Source organism: Chiloscyllium plagiosum, chromosome 31 (genome assembly GCF_004010195.1).
Source record: "Chiloscyllium plagiosum isolate BGI_BamShark_2017 chromosome 31, ASM401019v2, whole genome shotgun sequence".
In the NCBI taxonomy this organism is placed as follows: Eukaryota; Metazoa; Chordata; class Chondrichthyes; order Orectolobiformes; family Hemiscylliidae; genus Chiloscyllium; species Chiloscyllium plagiosum.
The window spans coordinates 40,582,384-40,605,147 of NC_057740.1; the positions used below are offsets into that span (position 1 = coordinate 40,582,384).

Consider the following 22,764-nt stretch of genomic DNA (forward strand, 5'->3'; position numbering starts at 1 on the left):
AGTGTGCTTCCAATTAAACCTGTTGGACTATAACCTGGTGTTGTGTGATTTTTAACTTAGTAATTACAATCATAGAGCTGTACAGCACAGAACAGACCCTTCAGTCCCACGCATCCATCACAACCAGATATCCCAACCTAATCTAGTCCCATTTGCCAGCACCCAGCCCATAACCCTCTAAACCCTTCCTATTCATGTACCTATCCAAATGCCTTTTAAATGTTGCAATTGACCAGCCTCCACCACTTCCCCGGCAGCTCGTTCCATACCCGTACCACCCTCTGTGTGAAAAAGCTGCCCCTTAGGTCTCTTTTATATCTTTCCCCTCTCACCCTAAACCTATGCCCTCCAGTTTTGGACCCCTCCCCCCCCCCACCCCTCCACCGGAGAAAAGGCCTTGTCTATTTATCCTATCCATGTCCCTCATAATTTTGTAAGCCTCTATAAGGTCACCCCTCAGCCTCTGAAGCTCTGGGATAACAGCCCCAGCCTATTCAGCCTCTCCCTATAGCTCAAACCCTCCAACCCTGGCAACATCCTTGTAAATCTTTTCTCAACCCTTTCAAGTTTCACAACATCCTTCCTGTGGCAGGGAGATCAGATTGATGCTGCATTTTCTCTTTTTATTTCTATTTTCTAGCACTTGCAGTATTTTACTTTTGGAAATGATTTAACTCCTGGGCTAATAAACACCACAAACAATGTTGTTTTCATCTGACTGTTGACTCTTGGAAGTGGTTCAACTAGAATTAGCCCCATTACTGTGCCCTGGCTCATCTTGTTAGAGGGCCAAAGATTGTGTAGTTATGTCTCTCGACTTCAGTTTAAGATGGAAAGGTTTCAAAGGCTGCTTCAGAGTCTTTCACATTAGCGTCTGCATAAAGTTTCCCTGCAAAACCACCAGCAAGTTTTATACATGCAGAACATCATTAAAAAAGAGAGAAAAAGGCAACTGTTTTCAAGGTGTTGACAGATATATAGCATCCTGCCAAAACTGAACAAAATGTCCCTTGTAGCAGAACAGCCTAAAAAATTAAGAAGTCCTCAGAAAACTTGGAGTGCAGGTGGAGCTGTAAATGGAATACCGCTGGGTAACCAACCTGATATATACAAAAAAACATTTGAAGTATTCATTAAGAATAAACGCCTTTGGAATTAATGGTGTGGAATGCTCACAATTGATTTTGAACTTTTCAGAAAGAAAGCTGCTGTGAACCTGACTGATGTTCTTCCAGAAGATCCTTTATTGAGGCAACAGCACAAAGAATTCAAGCTTCTAACGGGGAATTTAGGAAAAACTTCTTCATCCAGGGAGTTAGGAGAACTTGGAACTTACTCCCACAGGAAGGGGTTACTATTGCGATGTTGATGGGGAAACTGGATAGACCCATGAGGGACAGATGAATAGAAGGATAGGGAGAGGAGCAGGTGCTGGAATCTGTGCCGAAAACAACAAACTCTGGAGATCACAGCGGGTTAGACAGCACCCAAGGAGAGAGAGCAAACCAACATTTTGAGTCTGGATGAGCTGAGCTCTGATGAAGAGTCATCTAGACTCAATGTTAGCTGGCTCTCTCTCCATGGATGCTGTCTGACCTGCTGGGATCTCCAGAGTTTGTTGTTTTCAGGATAGGGCTGAGGTGAACAGGAGCTGCAACAAGTTTGAAGAATAAACATCAGCACGGGCTTGAAATGAACTTTGTCTAATCTTGTCAACTTTCTTCTTCACCTTTCTCCTCAGCCAAAGGGCGGCCAAATTGCAAGTCACAACCACTGCAGCATTTCGTCAAACTGCCGGAAAACTGCTTCCAGAAAGCAACCAAATCCTTTTACTACAACGTCGGGAAGTGCCCGAACAGTGGGTGTGCAGGCAACCTGAACTTTGATCTGCGTTGCAAGGACAGCACAAGGTATTGCTGTGGAGTGAAGCGTATGAAGGATGTGGAGATTGCGTGTGAGGGATACACCCTTCCTGTCAAGGTGGTAGCAAGCTGCAGCTGCAAGAAGTGCCTGGAGCCCAAGGTATTGATCAGAGGGAGGGCAGTGGCAGCAGATAACGGTGAGCCACTGCGTTTTGGACAGATCTTTGTGGGTAATGAGAGAGTTGGCCTAACAGGCTACAAGGGGACCTTCACTATACAGGTCCCTCAAGAAACAGAAAGGCTTGTTGTCCAGTTTATCGACAAGTCAAACAAATTTGTTGACACTGTTAAAGTCTTTCCCTTTGACCGAAAGAGCGGGGCTGTGTACTTTGAAGTTAAGTTATTGAGGAAATCCAAGCCAATTGAGATTGACTCCACCAAAGGTATCACCATTCCATTGGGAGAAATGGAAGGTGAAGACACGATTGGAAAGCTGGAAATTGCACCCAATTCCTTTCGCAGAAGCAATGGGGAAAGTTACCAAGGGAAGGTCAAAGCCAGTGTGACGTTTCTGGACCCGAGGAACATCACTCTCGCCATGACTGCATCGAGCGACCTGAGCTTTGTTGATGAAGAGGGAGACATCCTGCCTCTGAGGACCTACGGCATGTTCTCGGCAGATTTCCGGGAGGAGTTATCGAACGAGGCCCTCGAAGCGTCCAGCGTCAAGGTCTACCTCGACACCAACAGTGTCAAGATGCCAGAGCACGTGGAGAAGATGAAGCTGTGGTCCTTGAACCCGGACACCGGCTTCTGGGAGGAAGAGAGTCTTTTCCACGTCGAGAAGAGAAAGCGCAACAAACGCGAGGAGAGGACATTCCTGATCGGTAACATGGAGATCCGGGAACGCCGGCTTTTCAACCTGGATGTCCCGGAAGGCAGGCGCTGCTATGTAAAAGTTAGGGCCTACATGAGTGAGAAGTTTTTGCCCAGTGAGCAGCTGGAGGGAGTGGTGGTAACTCTGATCAATCTGGAGCCTTTACCGGGCTACACGGCCAATCCACGGGCATGGGGCCGCTTTGATAGTGTGATAACAGGGCCTAACGGGGCCTGCCTGCCCGCTTTCTGTGATGCGGTCAGGCCGGATGCTTACACGGCCTATGTCACAGCCACCTTAGGAGCAGAGGAGCTAGAAGCCGCTGCCTCGAGCCCAAAAATGAACCCCAACATCATTGGGGTGTCTCAGCCCTTCCTGGGGAAGCTGGACTACAGGAGGACGGACCATGAGGATGAGCAGCTGAAGAAAACTGCTTTCAAAATTAATCTTGCAAAGCCCAACGCGAACAACATCGATGAGACCAATGGGCCGATATATGCCTACCAAGATGTAAGGGAGTGCGAAGAAGCCCCGATCTCGGCCAATCATTTCAGGTTCTACAAAGTGGAGAAGGACAAATACGAGTACAATGTGGTTCCTTTTGAGGAGAATGACTTGACCAGTTGGACGGGGAACTACCTCTCCTGGTGGCCCAATCCTCAGGAGTTCAGGGCTTGCTACATCAAAGTTAAAATCAACGGGCCGCTGGAGGTCATGGTGAGGTCACGCAATGCTGGGGGTACTCACTCTGAGACGGCGGGTCAGCTGTATGGTATCCGGGATGCCCGCAGTGTCCGCGATATGACCAACCACAACGTGTCAGCTGCGTGCCTGGAGTTCAAATGCGGGGGCATGCTGTTTGACCAAAGCTCAGTTGACCGCACTCTGGTGACCGTGATCCCCCAGGGCAGCTGCCGGCGGACGGGGATCAATACCCTGCTGCAGGAGTACCTTCGGCGACACCCCCCCTCGGCCATCAACAACGAAACGTCAGCTTTCAGCATGCTCGCCCCTGTGGACCCGCTGGGCCACAACTATGGCATCTACACGGTCACCGATCAGAACCCCAGGCTGGCCAAGGAGATTGCCATTGGCCGCTGCTTTGACGGTACCTCAGATGGCTTCTCCCGAGAAATGAAGGTGGACGTGGGAAACGCCTTGACCTTCAGCTGCCAGGAGAAGCTGGTGACTCACCAGAGCCTCTTCCAGCGGCTGCAGAGCTCTCCGGCTGAGACCCTGACGGAGATTGGGGCGGAAATGAGGAGGCAGACGCTAATGCGACCCGCTCAGTCCCGGATTGTAGCCTATCCCTCAGGTCAAAGGAGTCGCAGGGCCCGGGTTCCCAGCCGGAACATGAGAAGGAGTGAACTGCCCAGACAGTAGATTGGAATGGACTCTTCCTGATCCTGAAGTGAGAGGTATATATTAAAATCTGTATATAGGGAACTCAACAGTCATATTCTTGTTTACTAAGGGAAATCTTTTTTGGTCAACATGTGAGGAATTCTTCAGCACCAAATATAATCCTTCAAGGTCAGGCTCAGCTATGTTTATTGCACATTCTGTTTGAGGCACTTTAATGTATTGGACTTTCACCTCTGGGATTCAGAACGGAATTCACATCAAACTGATGGATGGAGGTTCCTGCTCCATATTGCTCACAGATCAACTGAAGAAGGTGGGCATAGGGTACTCCCAGGCAGTCCCTGGCAGAGTTGGGCTTGGAGCGCCAAATTCTCCAGGATTTGGCCCACACTGACACTGACTCTCAGAGTTCCAGAAGGTGTCAGGGAGGGGTGCAGGTCGTCTGATGCTATTGTTCAAACAACACATCGTGACCAGAGTGGTCATCATGGGGCTCTGCTGACCATGCTGTTCAAAGCATCCGATCATCGCAACAGTGGATGCACTTGTTGTAGAAACTCAGCTGAAACAAGTCTTCGATGTTGTCTTGCTGTTTCGTTCATGGGGTGATCTCTTGCTGTTTGTGTATTTATGCTTCCTGTGTTAATAAGCTGCCTACATAGAGAACATGACTGGAGAACTCCATTTGTCTTCCTTTGCTATTGTATGAGTTCCATTATTTTTCTGGCCTCATTTCAGCAATGCTTTGTTTGCTTTTTTCTCCATCGCCATACCCTTAGGAACCTCTGTCAACAATTTAGAAGCAATTTTCTTTCTCTCTCCCAAAGCTCCAAGCTCAGAACCCACTTCAGACCAGACACAGATTCTCATCTCAAAACTCAAGCTAATAGTCATTGGAATGTTGTTCTGTTTTATAAAAACACTTTTTTTTGGGCTTGGCCAACCCTTTTTGTTTTGGATTTATGAACTTTTAACATTGAATGTTCCTGCTTTCTAGAGTAGCATCGTGTTTAAACTGGCTTCCGTTTACTTTGATGTTATGAAAGTGACAAAGACCAGGATATTCTAGTCTGCAATGTCACGCTAAATGGAAGCAGGTTGGATAAAGTAAAGGATGCCTTAGTAAATGGTAGTCTAGTGCAGTGGCTGTTTCATTAAACGAGTAATTCGCCTGGCAAGAGTTCAAATCCCCACTATGGAAATTCGAGGTCTTGAACTCAGTTTTATTTTTTAGTGTGGTAAGAAAAATCTGATCATCAATCTATGAAAAACTTCTTAAAACTCAACTTGATCACCAATGGATTTATAAGAATGAGGTAGCCATCTTTACCTGCTCTGGGTTTGTTTGATTTTAATCTCACAGCATTAGGCGAGTGGCTGGAGGTGAGGAAGAGGAGGGAAGCAATCAATTTTGGACACATGAGGAAGTAGCCTTTTTGAATTTTACAAGGTGCAATGGTAAAACTGTTCAGCATTCTGTTTAGGAAATAATCCAATTTAGTTTAACATGTTTTTATGGGAGCAGAGAGACCAGTATAAAACAGAAATGTGCACATGACAGCTCCTTTATATTGGAAACTCCTACTTTCTACCCAGAAAGTTGACTACCCATTAAGCGTAATCGCAAATCTAATTGCAGGACAGTAACACAAGTGAAACTCAGTCAGTTAATCAGAGAGGATGTTTCCTAATGTGGAAATGAGAGATTGGAACTCTCTGATGGAGATTGATCAATAACTCTAATCTCATTGTATCACGCAGCTATCAGGATGATAGAAGGTGAACCAGATAGAGTTTGCTCTTTTATTGCCAAGCAATTCCTTCATTCCAGTCCACCTTCTACCAGTGAAATTCCAGGATTCAAAAGCTGGTAAAAAATGCAGTGACCATGAAGTGGTTAAATTGTTGTTCCCCAGCCTCCCTTTTAGGGAATGAAAGGTGACATCCATAGCTGTCTGACCTCTAACACCACACTAACATGATTAACTCACAACTGCTTTCTCAAGTAGTCCAGCTAGATTTGTATCAAATCACATCAAAAACTTACATTTATATAGCACCTTTTAATGCTGTACAACATCCCTGGGCACGTCACAAGAGATTTAGAAAACAAAATTTGATAGCATGGCACTTTCAGACATTTCAGGGCAAATGACCAAAAGCTGGCTCAAAGAAGCGTGCCTTAAGGAATGTCTTAAAGGAGCAGACAGAGGTTTGGAATAATTTAGGAAAGGAATTCCAGAACTTAGGGCCCTCAAAGCAGAATGTCTGGCTGCCAATGAGGGAGGGCTGGATGCGAGAGAAATACGAGATCTGGTAGAATTGTCAGGCTGGAGAGGGAGGGATAACTTTAATTGGGGTCTTGAGGTTGGGCAAATCACACAGTGATGCTCATATGATTAGATTAGATTAAAATCCCTACAGAATGGAAACAGACCCTTCAACCCAACACATTCATACCGAACCCTCCGAAGAGTAACCTACCCACACCCATTACCCTATCTTCTATTACCCCCCCTGACTAATGCACCTAACACTATGGGCAATTTAGCATGGCCAATTCACCTGACCTGCACACCTTTGGACTGTGGGAGGAAACTGGAGCACCCGGAGGAAACCCACACAGACACGGGGAGAATGTGCAAACTCCACACAGACAGTTACCTGAGGCAGGGATTGAACCCAGGTCCCTGGCGCTGTGAGGCAGCAGTGCTAACCACTGAGCCACCGTGCCACCCAAAAACAAATAAAAACAAAATTAGAAAATCTATAATGAATGCTCAGTCTTGAAAGGGCTAATCGAGTCAGGATTGCAATTTGTTCTTACAAACCATAACACAAACCTGTCATCAATCTTTTCTCTCAAATATATGGAACCTTTCCTTTCAGTTTACATTCTGCAGGAGTCAAAATCTTATCTTTCTATCACCTGCCACCTTATAGCAGTGGGTGTAAAATGCTTTGAACCTGAGAATGTGAAAGGTATGCTACAAATTCATGTTTCATTGTTTAATCTTTGATTCATCGCATAATTGTTATGGAGCAAAAGGAGGCCATTCAGCCCACAGTGTCTACACTGGCTATATATACTTTCCTATATAAACCTGCTTTCCAATGAGAACCAGAGAAAAGTTACAGCACAGGAAGAGGCCATTCACTCCATCATGTTAGTGGCAGCTGAATGAATTAGCTACGCACCCTGATTCCACATTTAACTAAGAGTTTCTGTTTCAACCACCAAACTAGGCAGCGAATTGCAGACACCCACCACTCTCCTGACTCCCCTCACCCCCCACCTCCCAAATCCTAAGGCTTGAGGCTTAGGGTGGATCAGGCCTCATTGAACGATGGGGCAGGCCTGAGGGACTGAATGGCCTACTCCTGCTCCTATATGAATATTGTAAGTACGAGCTCCCTGGTAATAAACCTCTCCACTAGGAGATTCTCTCCCAACCCCTCAATATTTTTAACACCTCATTTAAGAACACCCAAAACCTCCTCTGACCTTACCCAACCTTTCCTGAAAGCCACAGTTTTCAGTACTCTGACACTGAAATAACTCTGGCATCATATCACTTTTTTAAAAATGTAACCGATTTCTCTAAACAACATATTCAGAGATATTCTAACACATCACTGGAGCAGGTGGGACTCGAACCCAACTCTCTCAGTCCAAGGGTTTGGACACTACCACTGTGCCGCAAGAGAATCCTGACACTCCTGTTTTATATCTGTCAGCCAGGGCTCCCTGACTGGTCCAGATTAACAGCCCCAATCAGGAAGCTCCTATTATGGAGGTTCACCTGGCTGACCTTGTGACAGCCACAACAGACTCCATTCTTGTAAATCTCCTCTGTTCTTTCTCTAGAGCAAATATATTTTTCCTACAATGTGATGACCAGAACTGTGCACAAAAACCCAGCTGTGGGCCACCCAATGTCTTATGTAGTTCTAGCATTACATCCCTGATATCGCAATCTCTCGCTGGGTGAAGGAAAGCATCCCATAAACCCTTCGTTACCACTTTCCAGAACCTGTGCACTCCAAGATCTCTCATTTGCTCTACCCTTGTCAATCCCTCCTGTTTACTGTGTATTCCTTTGCTTTATTCAGTCTCTCCAAATGCCTAATTTCTCCTGACTGAATTCCATTTGCTACTTTCTGCCCACTCAATCAAACTATTGACAGCCATCACTATCAATCACTGGGCCAATTCTTGTGTAGTCTTTTCAGCCTTTTTCCCTGGGTTTTCTGATATAAATATGAATGAGAAACCACACTGCATCATAAACTGCGCTACAACCAGATAATTGCAGTAAGTTGGGCCAACAACATTGGAAGATCTTAGGAAAGGAAGCTCATGTTTTATTCCAGGGTTGTCATTGCTGCCAAAAAACAACTGAAATCTAACCTCTGAGGCGAAAGCTATTAATAACTGAAATTTTAACATGGCTTTTGTTTAATTTTCTCAAGGGGTTCTACAATGGAGATTGGTATGTTATTACAGTATTTAATATTTTTCATATTACACAAGTCACTTCACTTGCTGTAAAGTACTTATGGATCTTATAGACATTTCTTTCCTCTCTTTTATCGATTCATAGTTACAGAAACAGATCCTTCAGTCCATCTCGTCCATGCCTACTAGATATCCTGAACTTATCTAGTCCCATTTGCCAGCATTTCACATATATCCCTATAAACCCTTCCTGTTCATGTACTATCAAGATGCCTTTTAAATGTAATTCAGTTAAGTCTTTGACTGGATCTAGCTATTTTAACTACCTTACTCCCATTTTTTCTCAATTTTTGTGCATCAAGTGCTTTGGGCCATTCTCTTTTATTGAGCCCCTTTCTCAATAACTACTTCACTCCCACATTTGAGTCACTCCAGAGCCTTGAGCACATAATCCAGACGGAGATACCAGTGCAGTGAGAACAGTGCAGCACAGTCAGGGGTGCCATCAATCAAAGGAGATCTGAAGCCTGTCATTTCTCTGGAATTCCCCTGGCCAATATTTATCCCTCAATCAACACCTAAAATAAATTATCTGGTCATCACTGCATTGTTGTTTGTGGGTGCTTCCTGTGTACTACAACAGTGACTATGCTGCAGCAACGGTCTCTCAGTCTTGAAAAGCTTAGGAATGGTGTGAGATTGTGAAATGTGCTGGCTGAGTTTTAATGGCTGTTGCAGCAACATGAAAGGTAGAACAATGCGATTAATATCACATTGTAACTAGGTCAGCATTTATTCTGGAGAGAAGAAAGTGAGGACTGCAGATGCTGGAGATCAGAGTCAAAAGTATGGCGCTGGAAAAGCACAGCCGGTCAGGCAGCATCCGAGGAGCAGGAGAATTGACGTTTTGGGCATAAGCCTTTCATCCTAATGAAGGATTTATGCCTGAAAGATTGATTCTCCAGCTCCTGGAAGGATTTATGCCTGAAAGATTGATTCTCCAGCTGCCTGACCTGCTGTTCTTTTCCAGCACCACACTTGCGACTTTGTCCTGGTGTGTATTGTTCTTAAAGTGTTTCACTCCCTCACTCCACTCCAGTATTTATCAACCCAGACGTTTAGTCATCCTCAACATGAAGCAATTGTATAAGAGCATAATCAGAGGCTATCCATACAATATGAAACGTGGAATACATTCTCTTTACACGAGCAGTCTTAAGAATGTGGAAGGTTCAACCCCAGGGGAGTAGTTGAAGAGGATTGGACTGTAAGGGTGGGGAAGTCTGTTTTTTCCTTTATTCATTCAAGGGCTGAGGGCAATGGTGACCAGGCAGTATTTATTGCCTATTCCTAATTGCCCAGAGGGCAGTTAAGAGTCAACCACATTGCTGTGGGTCTGAAGTCACATCTCAGGCAGACCAGGTAAGGATGGTAGTTTCCTTCTCTAAAGGATATTAGCGAACCAGATGGCTTTTTAACAATCAACAGTGGAGTTATGGTCATCATTAGACTCCTAATTCCAGATATTGTTATTGAATTTAAATTCCACCAGTAGCCGTGACAGGATTCGAACCTGGGTCCCCAGACATTACCTGTGTCTCTGAGTTGACAGTCCAGCAATAATACCACTAGGGCATCACCTCCCCAACTGTACCACAACTGTACATGGTGCTGTGAGACCACATCTGGAGTACAGTGAGCAGTTTTGGTCCCATTATTTATGGAAAGGCAGCATTTCATTGCAGGCAGTTCAGAGAAGATTCACAGGGATGATCCCTGGTAGAGGGATTGTCATATGAGCAAAGGTTAAATAGATTGGGATGCGACTCACTGGAGTTTAGAAGCCGGAGAGGTGATCTCATTAAAATACATCGGATTCTTAAGGGGCTTGACTGGGTAAATGCTCAGAGGATGTTTCCTCTCATGAGAGAGTCTAGAACCAGACGGCACCATCTCAATAAAAGTGATGCCAATTTCAGACTGAGATGAGGAGGAATTTCTTCTCTCTGAGGGTTGAGAGTCTTTGAAACTCCTTGCCACAGAGAGCTGTGGGGGCAGAGTCCTTGTGTAGATTTAAGGCTGAGAGAGGTAGATTTTTGATCAGTCGGGGAATCAAGGGTTATGGGGAATGGACAGGAAAGTGGATGTGAGGGATGTTGGATCAGCCATGATCCTGTTGAATGGTGGAGCAAGCCCAAGGGGCTGCTATTTCTTATGGTTTAAAATATTATAGACCATTTACAGAGAAGCGAGGCAGACATATGAAAGAGAAGAGAATAGAGAATTAAGATTTAGATTTAGAAGCAGAAAGATGGCAGAAGGCTTGAGTGCAGCACAAACACCTACATGGGCTGATTCTGAGCCTGTGTAACCTGACAACATGGAGGGCTTAAATGTATATTTCAATATCTTTCAAAAGTATTAACATGATAAACCAAAAACTAGCCTCTGCATTGGTAATACTTCCAAGAAGTTTAAATGTTCTGGATGTAGGTTTGCTCGCTGAGCTGGAAGAATTGGTTTCAAATGTTTCATCACCATACTAGGTAACATCATCAGTGAGCCTCAGCATGAAGCACTGGTGGTGTGGCCCGCTTTTTATCTGTGTGTTTAGGTTTCTAAACCTTCCAGCTCAGCAAGCAAACCTACATCCAGAACCTCAACCTAAACTACAAATCTTCTCAAAACTCACTAATGTTAAATGTTTCATTACCACATTTGCTCTAATAGCTATTGCCAATGTAAAATCGCACTGGAAGATCTAATCATTCATCTGTAGATATAGAAGCCAATTTTAGAAACAGGTTTGGCTCTTCACACAAAACTTGAAAAGTTTTACATCAGTAAGAAGCAACTTTAGCTTCGCACATACATTAAGTATACAATATGATTACACCATCCGGGCCCGACTGGCAAAAAGATGGCAATTCAACAAAAGCAACCTGCATTTATATTGCACCTTTAACACAGCAAAATATCCCAAGGCACTTCTCAAATTATTGTCAAAAATTGAGACACAGGAGATATTAGGACATATTATCAGAATCTTAAACAGCTGAGAGGTAGGGAGGAAATTCCAGACTTCAGTGAAGGTAGAACCATCAATGATCAGGTGAACAATAGTCTGGGTTGTGTAAGAATCACTGAATCAGAGGAATGCAGAGATTTTGGAGAACTGCAGGGTAGGGGGAGATTACAGAGACAGGGATGATGGGGATCATTGATCTGTTTGGATTAAATTCAATTAGGATACAGCAAGACGTTACCACCAGAAAGAGACTGGATCTGATCCATGTCTCAGAGATGAAGGAACAGTACGGTGCCAGAACAAAAAAATACAAACACAATCTGTTCAGCAAAAAAAAAAGAAATTGTCCAGCTGGAAACACTGTTTATTTCATTTCTCTTGGCAGTCTTTGAGGTAATCCCAATATGATCATCTCATTCAACTGGACTTGGAACTTAAACCAGCATTTCATGTAAATTGTTGTATAATTTATTTACTGCATGTTTATGTTCTTTAGCTATTCCTTCAGCTTATTTTGTCATTTTTATGAGAAATGTACTGAACTCTGTATTGTAATGTACGAGTAAGTAATACCATTGTCCTGTCTTTACTCCTGTAGAAACAATTTACAATTCTGCTCTAATCTTTCACCCTTATTAACTTATTCAGCCACAGAGACTCACCCACAACCGTACGCACATATTATACCTGTTAGTATTTGCACACTCATGCTAATCAAGATACTATGGGTTTACTGGGACAAAAGGGGCTGAACCCCTGATCTGGCCTTGGAGAACACTAGATCCTTCCCACATGCAGAGGGTGGCGCATGTATGGAACCAGTTGCCAGAGAAGGTAGTGGAGGCTGGTACAATTACAACATTTAAAAGACATATGAATGGGTATATAAATAGGAAGGGTTTAATCGGATATGGGCCAAGCGCTGGCAAAGGGACTAGATCAGATTGGGATTTCTGGTCGGCACGGACAAGATGGACCGAAGGGTCTGTTCCCGTGTTGTATGACTCCCCTTGCAGACAATATGCAAGGAACACAGATTAGCACATGTTGGGAGCTAAACTTGAGGCGTCCATATCTCCCAAGCATTAAGACAGCAGAGGTAGATCAGACATCAGATCACAGTCAATGGTCCAGGGACCAGATGGTCGGCTCCAATCCTATTTTGCATGTTTTTTCCAACCACCATGTGCTTTCCCTTACAGTTGAACCAAAAATATCTAGAGTCTGATGACAGTTGCTGTTTAACAGCAGCCCAATTCAACAGCTCCTTCCCCACAGCCCTGCAAAGTTCTCCTTTTCAAGTGATAATCCAGTTGCCTTTTGAAAGATATGACTGAATTGACTTCCACCTTTTAGGCAGCACACTCCAGATCAGTGTGTAAAAGCTTCTCTCACCCTTCCCTCTCATTCTTTTGCTATTCACCTCTCCAGTCCCTTCAAGATTGAGATTGGCTCCTTTTAGGCCAGTTAACTTTGCGTGAAGGGGATTTCTCCCCCATTGTCACGGTACTGTTTCCCTGGACCCATTGTGTTCACTTGGTGGTTTGCTTGTGACTTGCTCTGTTTCCTGATGCACCTATCACCATTGTATTGTAATACTCAGCCAGTTGCTCAATCTCATGTTATTTACTGAACCGTGGTAATTTTGAAAAATGTTCAATAAAGAGAAGAGGGAAACACCTTATAATATATCTGCTGTTGATCCTTCAGTGAATGAGGACGAACATGAGAGAACATAAGGTTGCATCTCATTCCCCATTTGACTTCAGTTCATTCGAAGCAATAATCAGAACACTCCCATCCACAGATTACACTCTCACCTGAGAGAGAATATCGTACATGCAAGTTCTATGCTAGAGCAGTAAAATGAGAGAATACAGCACAGGATTTTACCATCTCTTTCAATCTGCAGTCCAGTTATTCCCAATTCCCTGATCTTTCCCCATTTCCACACAATTTTTTTATTTCAAGCACTTACTCAATGCCTTTTGGAGGACTACAATTGAATCTGTGTCCACAAGCCCATCAGATCATTCTAAAACCTAATCACTTGGAAAAGATTCAGACTGATGCCACTTCTGACAATCAGATACTGCCTTTCAACTGACATATTAAATCCAGGTCCTCTCAGGTAAAGGATCCCAATGCAAAACATTGAAGAAATGGAGGGGAGAAGTAGGCGATGTTTATCCCTTAACCAATACACAACAGATCATCTGGACATTGTAAACTTTTTTTTATCTTAGCCCAAACAGAAAGCACTCCTGAGAAAAGGAACCAGAATAGGCCATTCAGCCCCTCAGCCTGCTCCACCATTCAATAGGATCATGGCTGATCCGACAAGCTTCATGTCCTTCACACAGAGGACAATGGAAATCCGGAACTTTCTGTCCACAATACTGATCGCGGAGGTCAACAACTGGTCGTTGTTCTAGAGATTGCAGGGGAAAGAACTTTCAAAAGCTGATTGGGAGCAGATGTTCGCAGGTAAAGGGATGGCTGGAAAATGGGAAGCCTTCAGAAATGAAATAACGAGAGCCCAGAGACAGTATATTCCTGAAAGGGAAGGCTGGTAGGTGTAGCGAATGCGAGATTACTAAAGAAATTGAGGGTTTGGTTAAGAAAAGGAAGGAAGCATTTATCAGGTATAGACAGGATAGATCGAGTGAATCCTGAGAAGAGTATAAAGGCAGTAGGAATATACTTAAGAGGGAAATCAGGAGGGCAAAAAGGGGACATGAGATAGCTTTGGCAAATAAAATTAAGGAGAATCCAAAGAATACAAATATATTAAGGACAAACGGTAACTAGGGAGAGAATAGGGCTCCTCAAAAATCAGCAAGGCGGCCTTTGTGTGGAGCCGCAGGAAATTGGAGAAATATTAAATGAGTATTTTGCATCAGTGTTTACTGTGGAAAAGGACCTGGAAGATATTGAATCTGGGGAAATAGATGATGACATTTTGAAAAATGTCCATATTACATAGGAGGAAGTGCTGGATGTCTTGAAATGCATAAATGTGGATAAATCCCCAGGACCTGATCATGTGTGCCCTAGAACTCTGTGGGAAGCTAGGGAAGTGATTGCTGGGCCTCTTGCTAAGATATTTGTATCATTGAGGTGAGGTGCCGAAAGACTGGACGTTGGCTACCTTGGTGCCACTATTTAAGGAACGTGGTAAGGACAAGCCAGGGAACTATAGACCAGTGAGCCTGACTTCGGTGGTGGGCAAGCTGTTGGAGGGAATCCTGAGGGACAGGATGTACATGTATTTGGAAAGGCAAGGCTTGATTAGGGATAGTCAACATGGCTTTGTGCGTGGGAAATCATGTCTCACAAACTTGATTGAGTTTTTTTGAAGAAGCAACAAAGAGGATTGATGAGGACAGAGTGGTAGATGTGATCTATGTGGACTTCAGTAAGGCATTCAACAAGGTTTCCCTTGGGAGACTGGTTAGCAAGCTTAGATCTCATAGAATGCAGGGAGAACTAGCCATTTGGATACAGAACTGGCTCAAAGGTAGAAGACAGAGGGTGGTGGCAGAGAGTTGCTTTTCAGATTGGAGGCCTGTGACCAGTGGAGTGCCACAAGGATCGGTGCTGGGTCCACTACTTTTCATCAAATCTAATCTGATCATTTATATAAATGATTTGGAGGTGAGCATAAGAGGTATAGTTAGTAAGTTTGCAGATGACACCAAAATTGGAGGTGTAGTGGACAGCGAAGAGGGTTACCTCAGATTACAACGGGATCTTGATCAGATGGGCCATCCAGTGACACGTGGAGTTCAATTTAGATAAATGTGAGGTGCTGCATTTTGGGAAAAGCAAATCTTAGCAGGATTTAGATATTTAATGGTAAGGTCCTAGGGAGTGTTGCTGAACAAACAGACCTTGGAGTGCAGGTTCATTACTTTCAAGGAGCTGAGTCACAGGTCGATAGGATAGTGAAGGTGGTGTTTGGTATGCTTTCTTTTATTGGTCAGAGTACTGAGTACAGGAGTTGGGAGGTCATGTTGCGGCTGTACAGGACATTGGTTAGGCCACTTTTGGAATATTGTGTGCAATTCTGCTCTCCTTCCTATCAAAAGGATGTTGTGAAACTTGAAAGGGTTCAGAAAAGGTTTACAAGAATGTTGCCAAAGTTGGAATATTTGAGCTACAGGGAGAGGCTGAATAGGCTAGGGCTGTTTGTCCTGGAGCGCGGAGGCTGAGGGATGACCTTATAGGGGTTTGTAAAATGAGAGACATGGATAGGGTAAATAGACCAGGTCTTTTCCCTGGGGTGTGGGATTTCAGAACTATAGGTCATAGGTTTAGGGTGAGAGGGGCAAAAAATAAGAGAGACCCAAGGGGCAACTTTGTCATCCAGAGGTGGTACGTGTATGGAATGGGCTGCCAGAGGAAGTGGTGGAGGCCGGTACAATTGCAACATTTAAAAGGAACCTGGATGGGTACATGAATAGGAAGGGTTTGGAGGGATATGGGCCGGGTTCTGGCAGGTGGGACTAAATTTGGTTGGGATATCTGGTCAGCATGGACGAGTTGGACTGAAGGGTCTGTACAGCTCTATGACTCTAAATCTGAAAACTTCCTTATGTAGCAGCCTCAAGTGGATGGCTGTCCTGGATGGTGAGGGAGCGAGATGTTGAAGGAAGATGGTTATTGTAACAAAATAAAAATGAAGGTCAGAAAGTCCAAGCTTTTTAACTTGAACATAGAACATAGAACAATACAGCACAGAACAGGCCCTTCAGCCCACGATGTTGTGCCGAACATTTGTCCTAGCTTAAGCACCCATCCATGTACCTATCCAATTGCCTCATAACCGCATATTTCAATGTTTCGGGTCCTCATACATTGTTTTAATCAATTTCCCTCATTAGTTTTTACATGCGCTACCAAAAACATCTCAGAATCCTAAACCACAAGGGCTGATCATTCACTTCAACAAGCTTGTATTGAGTCTTTGATTTTTTCAAGTAGTCCTACACTGTTGCTCTTCCCTGTGATCCCGCAATTCTTTCCCCTTCAGATATTTATTCAATTCCATTTTGAAAGTTGCCATTGAATTTGCCTCTATCATACATTCGGGCAGCGAATTTCAGATCACAAGAACTCGCTGTGTAAAACTATTTATTTGCCTCTGGCACTTCTGTCAATTACCAAATCATGGAATTGAAAGATAAGATCCACAGGATGCTACAAGCAAGAACACATACAATTTACATTCTGATCCACCTACATCCCCCCTCAACCATTTCTTACAATAACCCTGGATCTTGGGTTATAAAGGGGAATAGTGACATGTTTCTACATGCGAAGCTGGATCAGGATCATTTACTTATTGTTTCTATTTATTTATTTGTGAGACGCGGGCATCACTGCCTGGCCAGCATTAATTGCCCATCCCTAGTTGCCCCAGTGAGAAAGTGGGGGTGAGCTGCCTTCTTGAACCATTGCAGTCCATGTGCTGCGGGATGACCCCCAATGCCTTGAGGGAGGGAATTCCAGGATTTTGACGTAGTGACAGTGAAGGAAGTGACATATTTCCAAGTCGGTGACTTGGAGGTGGTGGTGTTCCCATGTATCTGCTGCCCTTGTCCTTCTAGATGGAGGTGCTTATGGGTTTGGAAGGTGCTGTCTGAGGATCTTTATAGAATTTCTGCAGTGCATCTTGCAGATAATAAGAATCACTAGATGAAGAAAGATGAAAGGACATCTTGCTTGCTTTAACCATCTGGAAAGGGCAGTTGCTAAACTAATACAGCACCTTTAACATAGTTACATGGCCCAAAGCTCTTCATAGGGGTATTATAAAACAGCAGATGATGGAAATGTGTTGCTGGAAAAGCGCAGCAGGTCAGGCAGCATCCAGGGAACAGGAGAATCGACGTTTCGGGCATTAGCCCTTCTTCAGGAATGAAGAAGGGCTAATTCTCCTGTTCCCTGGATGCTGCCTGACCTGCTGCGCTTTTCCAGCAACACATTTCCATCTCTGATCTCCAGCATCTGCAGACCTCACTTTCTCCTATTATAAAACAGCAGGAGATATTAGGACAAACAACCAAAATCTTAAACAGAGGTAGGTTTAAGTGTCTTAAAGAAGAAAAGGAAGTTGGGAGGTAGAGAGCTGAAAGTGAGGGAATTCTAGAGCATTAGCCCAGGGAACTGACAGCACAGCCCCCAACGGTGGAGTAATTAAAACTGGAAATGCACAAAGGCCAGAAATAGAGGATATCTTGGATGCCAGTTGGGTTGAAGAAAATTATAGAACATGGGAGGAGAAAGGTCATAGAGAGATTTGCAAACAATGATGAGAGCTTTAAAATCAAGAGAATATTTGACAAAGAGCCTGTCACGATTAGTTAGCACAGGGATGAGAAGAGAATGGGACACACTGCAAGTTAAGACCTGACAACAGAGTTTTAAATGATCTCAAATTTAGAGGGTTGCACGTGGGAGACTGTGCTGGAATAGTCGAGTCCAGAGGTAACAAGTATACAGATAGGTTCTTCAACAACATGTGGCCAGAGAGAGGGGAAAGGCATGGCTGTTGTGGAAATGGTGTGGATAGAAGGACAGAATCAAGCGTAGCCTCAGACAATTGTTAAGGACAGGGAAGAAGTTGATAGTTGGGAGAAAGTATAACATTCTACTGAATGAAGATAAAGGATCAAAAGTTGTATGGTCCACTCCTGTTCTATTTTTAATGTTAACTCTAGCTACTTTCTTTTCAGAAACCTGTAATCTTCACACACCCCGTTCCATTCCCCACATAGCTCCGAATCACTAAGTTGAAGTCAGTTACTTCTGTACAGGCTTGAGTGGGACTCGTGCTATTCAACGGGAGTTGCATTTACTCCTCGAGACGGGTGGTTTGGCAAGATATTTCTCTACACAAAACAAATTAACATTCATCGCACAAAATCGTGCCGTGGTCAGCGAACAATGCACTTGGTGAACTGATCATTTCAACGCCTTACTCACATCTCAATAACAAAACATGTTTAATCTTGGTTATTTCCAGTACGTGATACATTCACTTTACAGGAATAAAAATTAAGGACAGGTTGTTCTTTTGAAGGGAAGACACTTGGGAGCCTTGTGGTGAGAGGGGTCAGTGACAAGTTGACTCATCATCTTTAATTCTTCAAGGTTAACGCTGTTAATGAGAAACACAGGCATACTGTCTGGGCTGCAGAGTGGAATACTGCATGCCAAAGAACACTAGACCTTTATTCATCTTCAAATACCATACCTTCGAAACAACTCGGCGTAAGCCAATTGGGTAACAGCGTTCTTGAAATTCCACAACTTCAACACCACGGAGAGTAGTCTTCAAACTCCTCAAGTCTTAAAAACACAACTTAGCAAACAGTTTGGCAGGAGAATCTGTTTTTGGAAATCTAAATTCAATTGCAATTGAGTCACGCCTGGTGAAGTAGCCTAGTGTTCAGGCACAAGGAACTAATTGTGTTGAGTTCTCTGGGATCTTTACTCTCTCCAATTCTTTCCCTCTCTGTCTTTCTCTCTCTACCTCATCATGACACTCTTTTTGGTCATATTGTATATGACAGTTCTGTGGGGTTTTTATTCACCTGTAAGGCACAGCCATCAGTGGCTGGGTGGGCATTTACTGCCCACTCCTAGTTGCCCTTGAGAAGGTGTCGAGGAGCTGCCTTCTTGAACTGCTGCAGTCTATTTGTTTTGTTCACTAGCAGTTCTCTGAAATGTCTTGGATATCCCACTAGGTCAAAGAAGCTGTATTTGAAAGTACTAAATGGACACTGGTTACTTCAAATGCCTATACCAAAATTGTCAATGTACAACTCTCTGCTCAGATAGAGAGAGATGGCCTTATCTCCACCTTGCCTTCTTTGGGTCAGCGGATAGCACCTTCGTCTCAGAGTCAGGTCACAGTTTCAAGCCCCACTCCGGTGACTCCAGTCTACAATCCCAGGGCAGGACTGCACTAGCAGAGGTACCACCTTTCAAATAAGACGCTAAATTGAGGTCCTTTGAAATTCCCTGAGATTACTTGAAGAGCAGGGAGATTATCATGAAGTCTGAGCTAACCTTCCTCCCTCAACCAACACCATGAAAAAAAACCTAATTGATTATTCATTAAATAAGGCAGCAGAAAGAGAGATTGGTCTAGGTGAAGTTGGAAGATGGGTATCACAGATGAACTGCATTGGATTAGTGAACATGGGACAAAACAGAGTCATACCAAGACAGCTGAGCTATAGGCAGCTCAGGCGATTATTTACCTTGCTGCGAGCAATCTGCACTTCATAAATATTTCATTGGTTATGTATAAAAGGTAGTTCAGAAATGACCCTTCTTTATCCGGCATCCACAGGTTACTAGACAGCACTCAGAAACTCGGGTCTTCATGATTTCCATTTCCCCCGGGACTTTGTCAAATGATTAAGAAACATGATACCCTCCTCCTGGGTCAATGCAATCATCGTGTTTATTGACAGTCATTCTCAAAAAGAATGCCCACCACCATTCAACTTCTCCCAGGTTTCAGTCTCTAAAAATGAAAAATAATTGCCTCCCAATCGGCAACGAACACCTGACAAGTCATAATTCCAACGGATTCTATAAAAATATCCATTTCCAATTTGCTGAGTGTCTTTACCGCAACATGGACTGTGTAAAGGAATCGCTTTGCAATATATCGGAGGAGAAATCAAAGCCCACTCTAAATGAATTGTTGCACTGCTCCGTTCATGTAGAAAATGTACAGTATCCTTGCACCAAAATCTGCATAGATATGGTACAAACAGAGGGAGCTTATGCCAAAAAAACCAGACAAGTTTAGATATGTATTCCCACAAAGCAGGCTAATGATAGGCAAGGAGAGAATCCCAGAAAACGAATGCAGCACAGATAGGATGAGAGAATGGCCCAGGAAATGGAACATGGGACAAAAAGGTGAGGGATAATGTCTCCTCTGGAAAAATACCCAGCCCAGCTCCTGCAAAGGCCTCACAAAACAAATTAAAGTACTGCACACTTTATGATAATAACATGTGCCTAATAAAAGAGGGGACATTGCAGATAGGCTATCCTGGGAACAGACATGGTACTGAAAGAAAACGCATATCATGGGAAATGGATACAATGGAGACAGGAGATTGGGTATCCTACAAAAGTACAAGAACTAGTGTCCCATCTGGCAATAACACGACGCAGTACATTAACACAAAGTCTGGATCATCCCTCCAAGGAGAGAGCAAAGGAAAAACAAACCATTCCTTCAAAATTAAACTTGACTGATTGAAATCAAAGAAATAATAAACTCAACCGAGCTGTGCGAGGAAGGAGGGATGGATGTTAGAAAAGCTCTGATTGCACCGTAGCTGAAAATGGCTGTCTTCCCGTCCACATCACACACAAACTGTGAGGGGACACAGTCAAAACAGGATCTCCAGCACCAGCTTAAGAATCCCAATCATTATGGTCCACATTACCGACTTCTCCTCTTGTACTGTCTTTCCCGGGGTCCCGTCACCAGTGCCCTCATCAGTGGGATAGGAGAGTTCAGCAAAGGGGTCCTCGATCACTCCTTGGTCGAGGTAGATCCTTATCTCGTATTCCGTCTCCAGGTGCGAAGGGTGCCCGTAGACACCAACAGCCACTGGACGGCGGAATCTGGAGGGCACTACCACCCAGTCCGAGCCACATGTGGTCGACTGCAGCTCATAGTCATCGAAACTGGGGTATCGGGTGGAGTCAGAGACATAGAGGTCAGCATCACCCCGGTAACTGTCTATCCGTAACACGAGTCGGCCAGCGTCCTCGAGGTACATGTAGGTGTAGTTTCCGGGTGTAATCTGGTCGTGGTGCACGTACAGTAGGATCCAGTCGTCCGAGACTGGCTCGCTGGCAGAGGATCCGCCCAATGTACCCAGCACCAGCTGGCACAGAAACACCGTCAGAAGCGCCCCGCACACCAGAGACATTACGCTGTCAGAAATGATGAACCAGCCAGTGTCATCTGTACGGCATCTGTGGAAATAACAGCAGAAGCTTGTGTTAACTCCTTCCCTTCTGCTGCATTAGCCAGGCTGGGGAAAGGCACGATGGAGCCTAAGAGAAGAAACTTTGCACCTTCATCCCTCCCAAATGTTCTCTGTACAAATACAAATGGCTATTGATCGCCTTGTGGAAAAAAAAATGAAGATTGTGAAATAGTGACTGGGTGAGCTGTCGAGGGGACAGAAAGCAGACAGTAAATGGTCCTTAAATTGGTGCTTTCACACTGGAGGGAGGTGTATAGTAATAGAAGCATCTATTACTATACCAATAGCATCTAGATGTATAGCATCTACAACTCCTGTAGATGCTAGAGATCTGAAATAAAACGAGAACATGCTGAGGAAATTCAGCAGGTCAAACAACATTCATGGACAAAGGAGTTAACATTTCATGTTGAGTTGAATAGAAATGGTGTGCAGGGATATGGGGAGAAGGAAAGTGACTGGCACAATGGGATATAACTGGTGTAAACATGATAGGCTGAATGGGTCCTTCTGCACTGTAACAATTCTGTGATTCTGAGTTCAATACAGCTCTTCTTAGGAATTGAAAGTAACTGGAAAAGTAATGGGTTTAGTATGCTGCAGAAAAGGGGGATTGAAGTAGCAAGTGGAACAAACAGTCAATGTTCCCCAGAGCCAACAGGGAACAAACAGTACAGGTCAGTATTAGGACCTCATATGAAGACCTGTTTGACTTGATACAAGTAAAAATCTAGACATGGGTACAGAGTGCATAATTTCAGAGTACATAGATGACACAGAATTTAAAAATATAGTAAACAAAGAGAAAGTTACTAACAGATTTCACAAAATATGGACAAATTGGTAAAAGGGACAGATATATTTCAGGCAAAAGGAACGTGAGGAGTGACTCAATTTTTCAGAATGAGAAGCGCTCCAGCTTTAAACAGGGCACATTATTAACGGGAGTGTACATGCACAAGACATCAAGGATGACAAAACAAGCTGAGAGAGTGAAAAAAAAAGGACACGGAATCTTTGGCCACATTACAAAATTGCTAAAGTGCAAAACGGCCATTTGGCCCATCACCGGTTCTATTACCTAGTGTCAATTTCCCACCTTTTATGGTGAAGAAGGGGGATGGGAAGGGGAGAGG

The 22,764-nt window shown here is 43.9% G+C and overlaps 2 protein-coding genes across 4 annotated transcripts in view; one reads left to right on the plus strand and one right to left on the minus strand.

The window, feature by feature from the left end:
- cilp2 (cartilage intermediate layer protein 2) overlaps positions 1-6,689 on the plus strand; it is a 39,898-nt gene extending 33,209 nt beyond the window's left edge. For all 3 annotated transcript variants that reach the window (XM_043721472.1, XM_043721473.1, XM_043721474.1), the window contains one exon: positions 1,742-6,689. In XM_043721472.1, the coding sequence (XP_043577407.1) occupies positions 1,742-4,122 (2,381 nt within the window). In that variant the 3' untranslated portion in view covers positions 4,123-6,689. The remainder of the gene's footprint in view (positions 1-1,741) is intronic.
- c31h6orf120 (chromosome 31 C6orf120 homolog) overlaps positions 1-22,764 on the minus strand; it is a 65,855-nt gene that overhangs the window by 42,060 nt on the left and 1,031 nt on the right. Inside the window, exon 2 of the mRNA XM_043721478.1 lies at positions 21,077-21,614. Within this exon, the coding sequence (XP_043577413.1) occupies positions 21,077-21,568 (492 nt within the window). The 5' untranslated portion in view covers positions 21,569-21,614. The remainder of the gene's footprint in view (positions 1-21,076; positions 21,615-22,764) is intronic.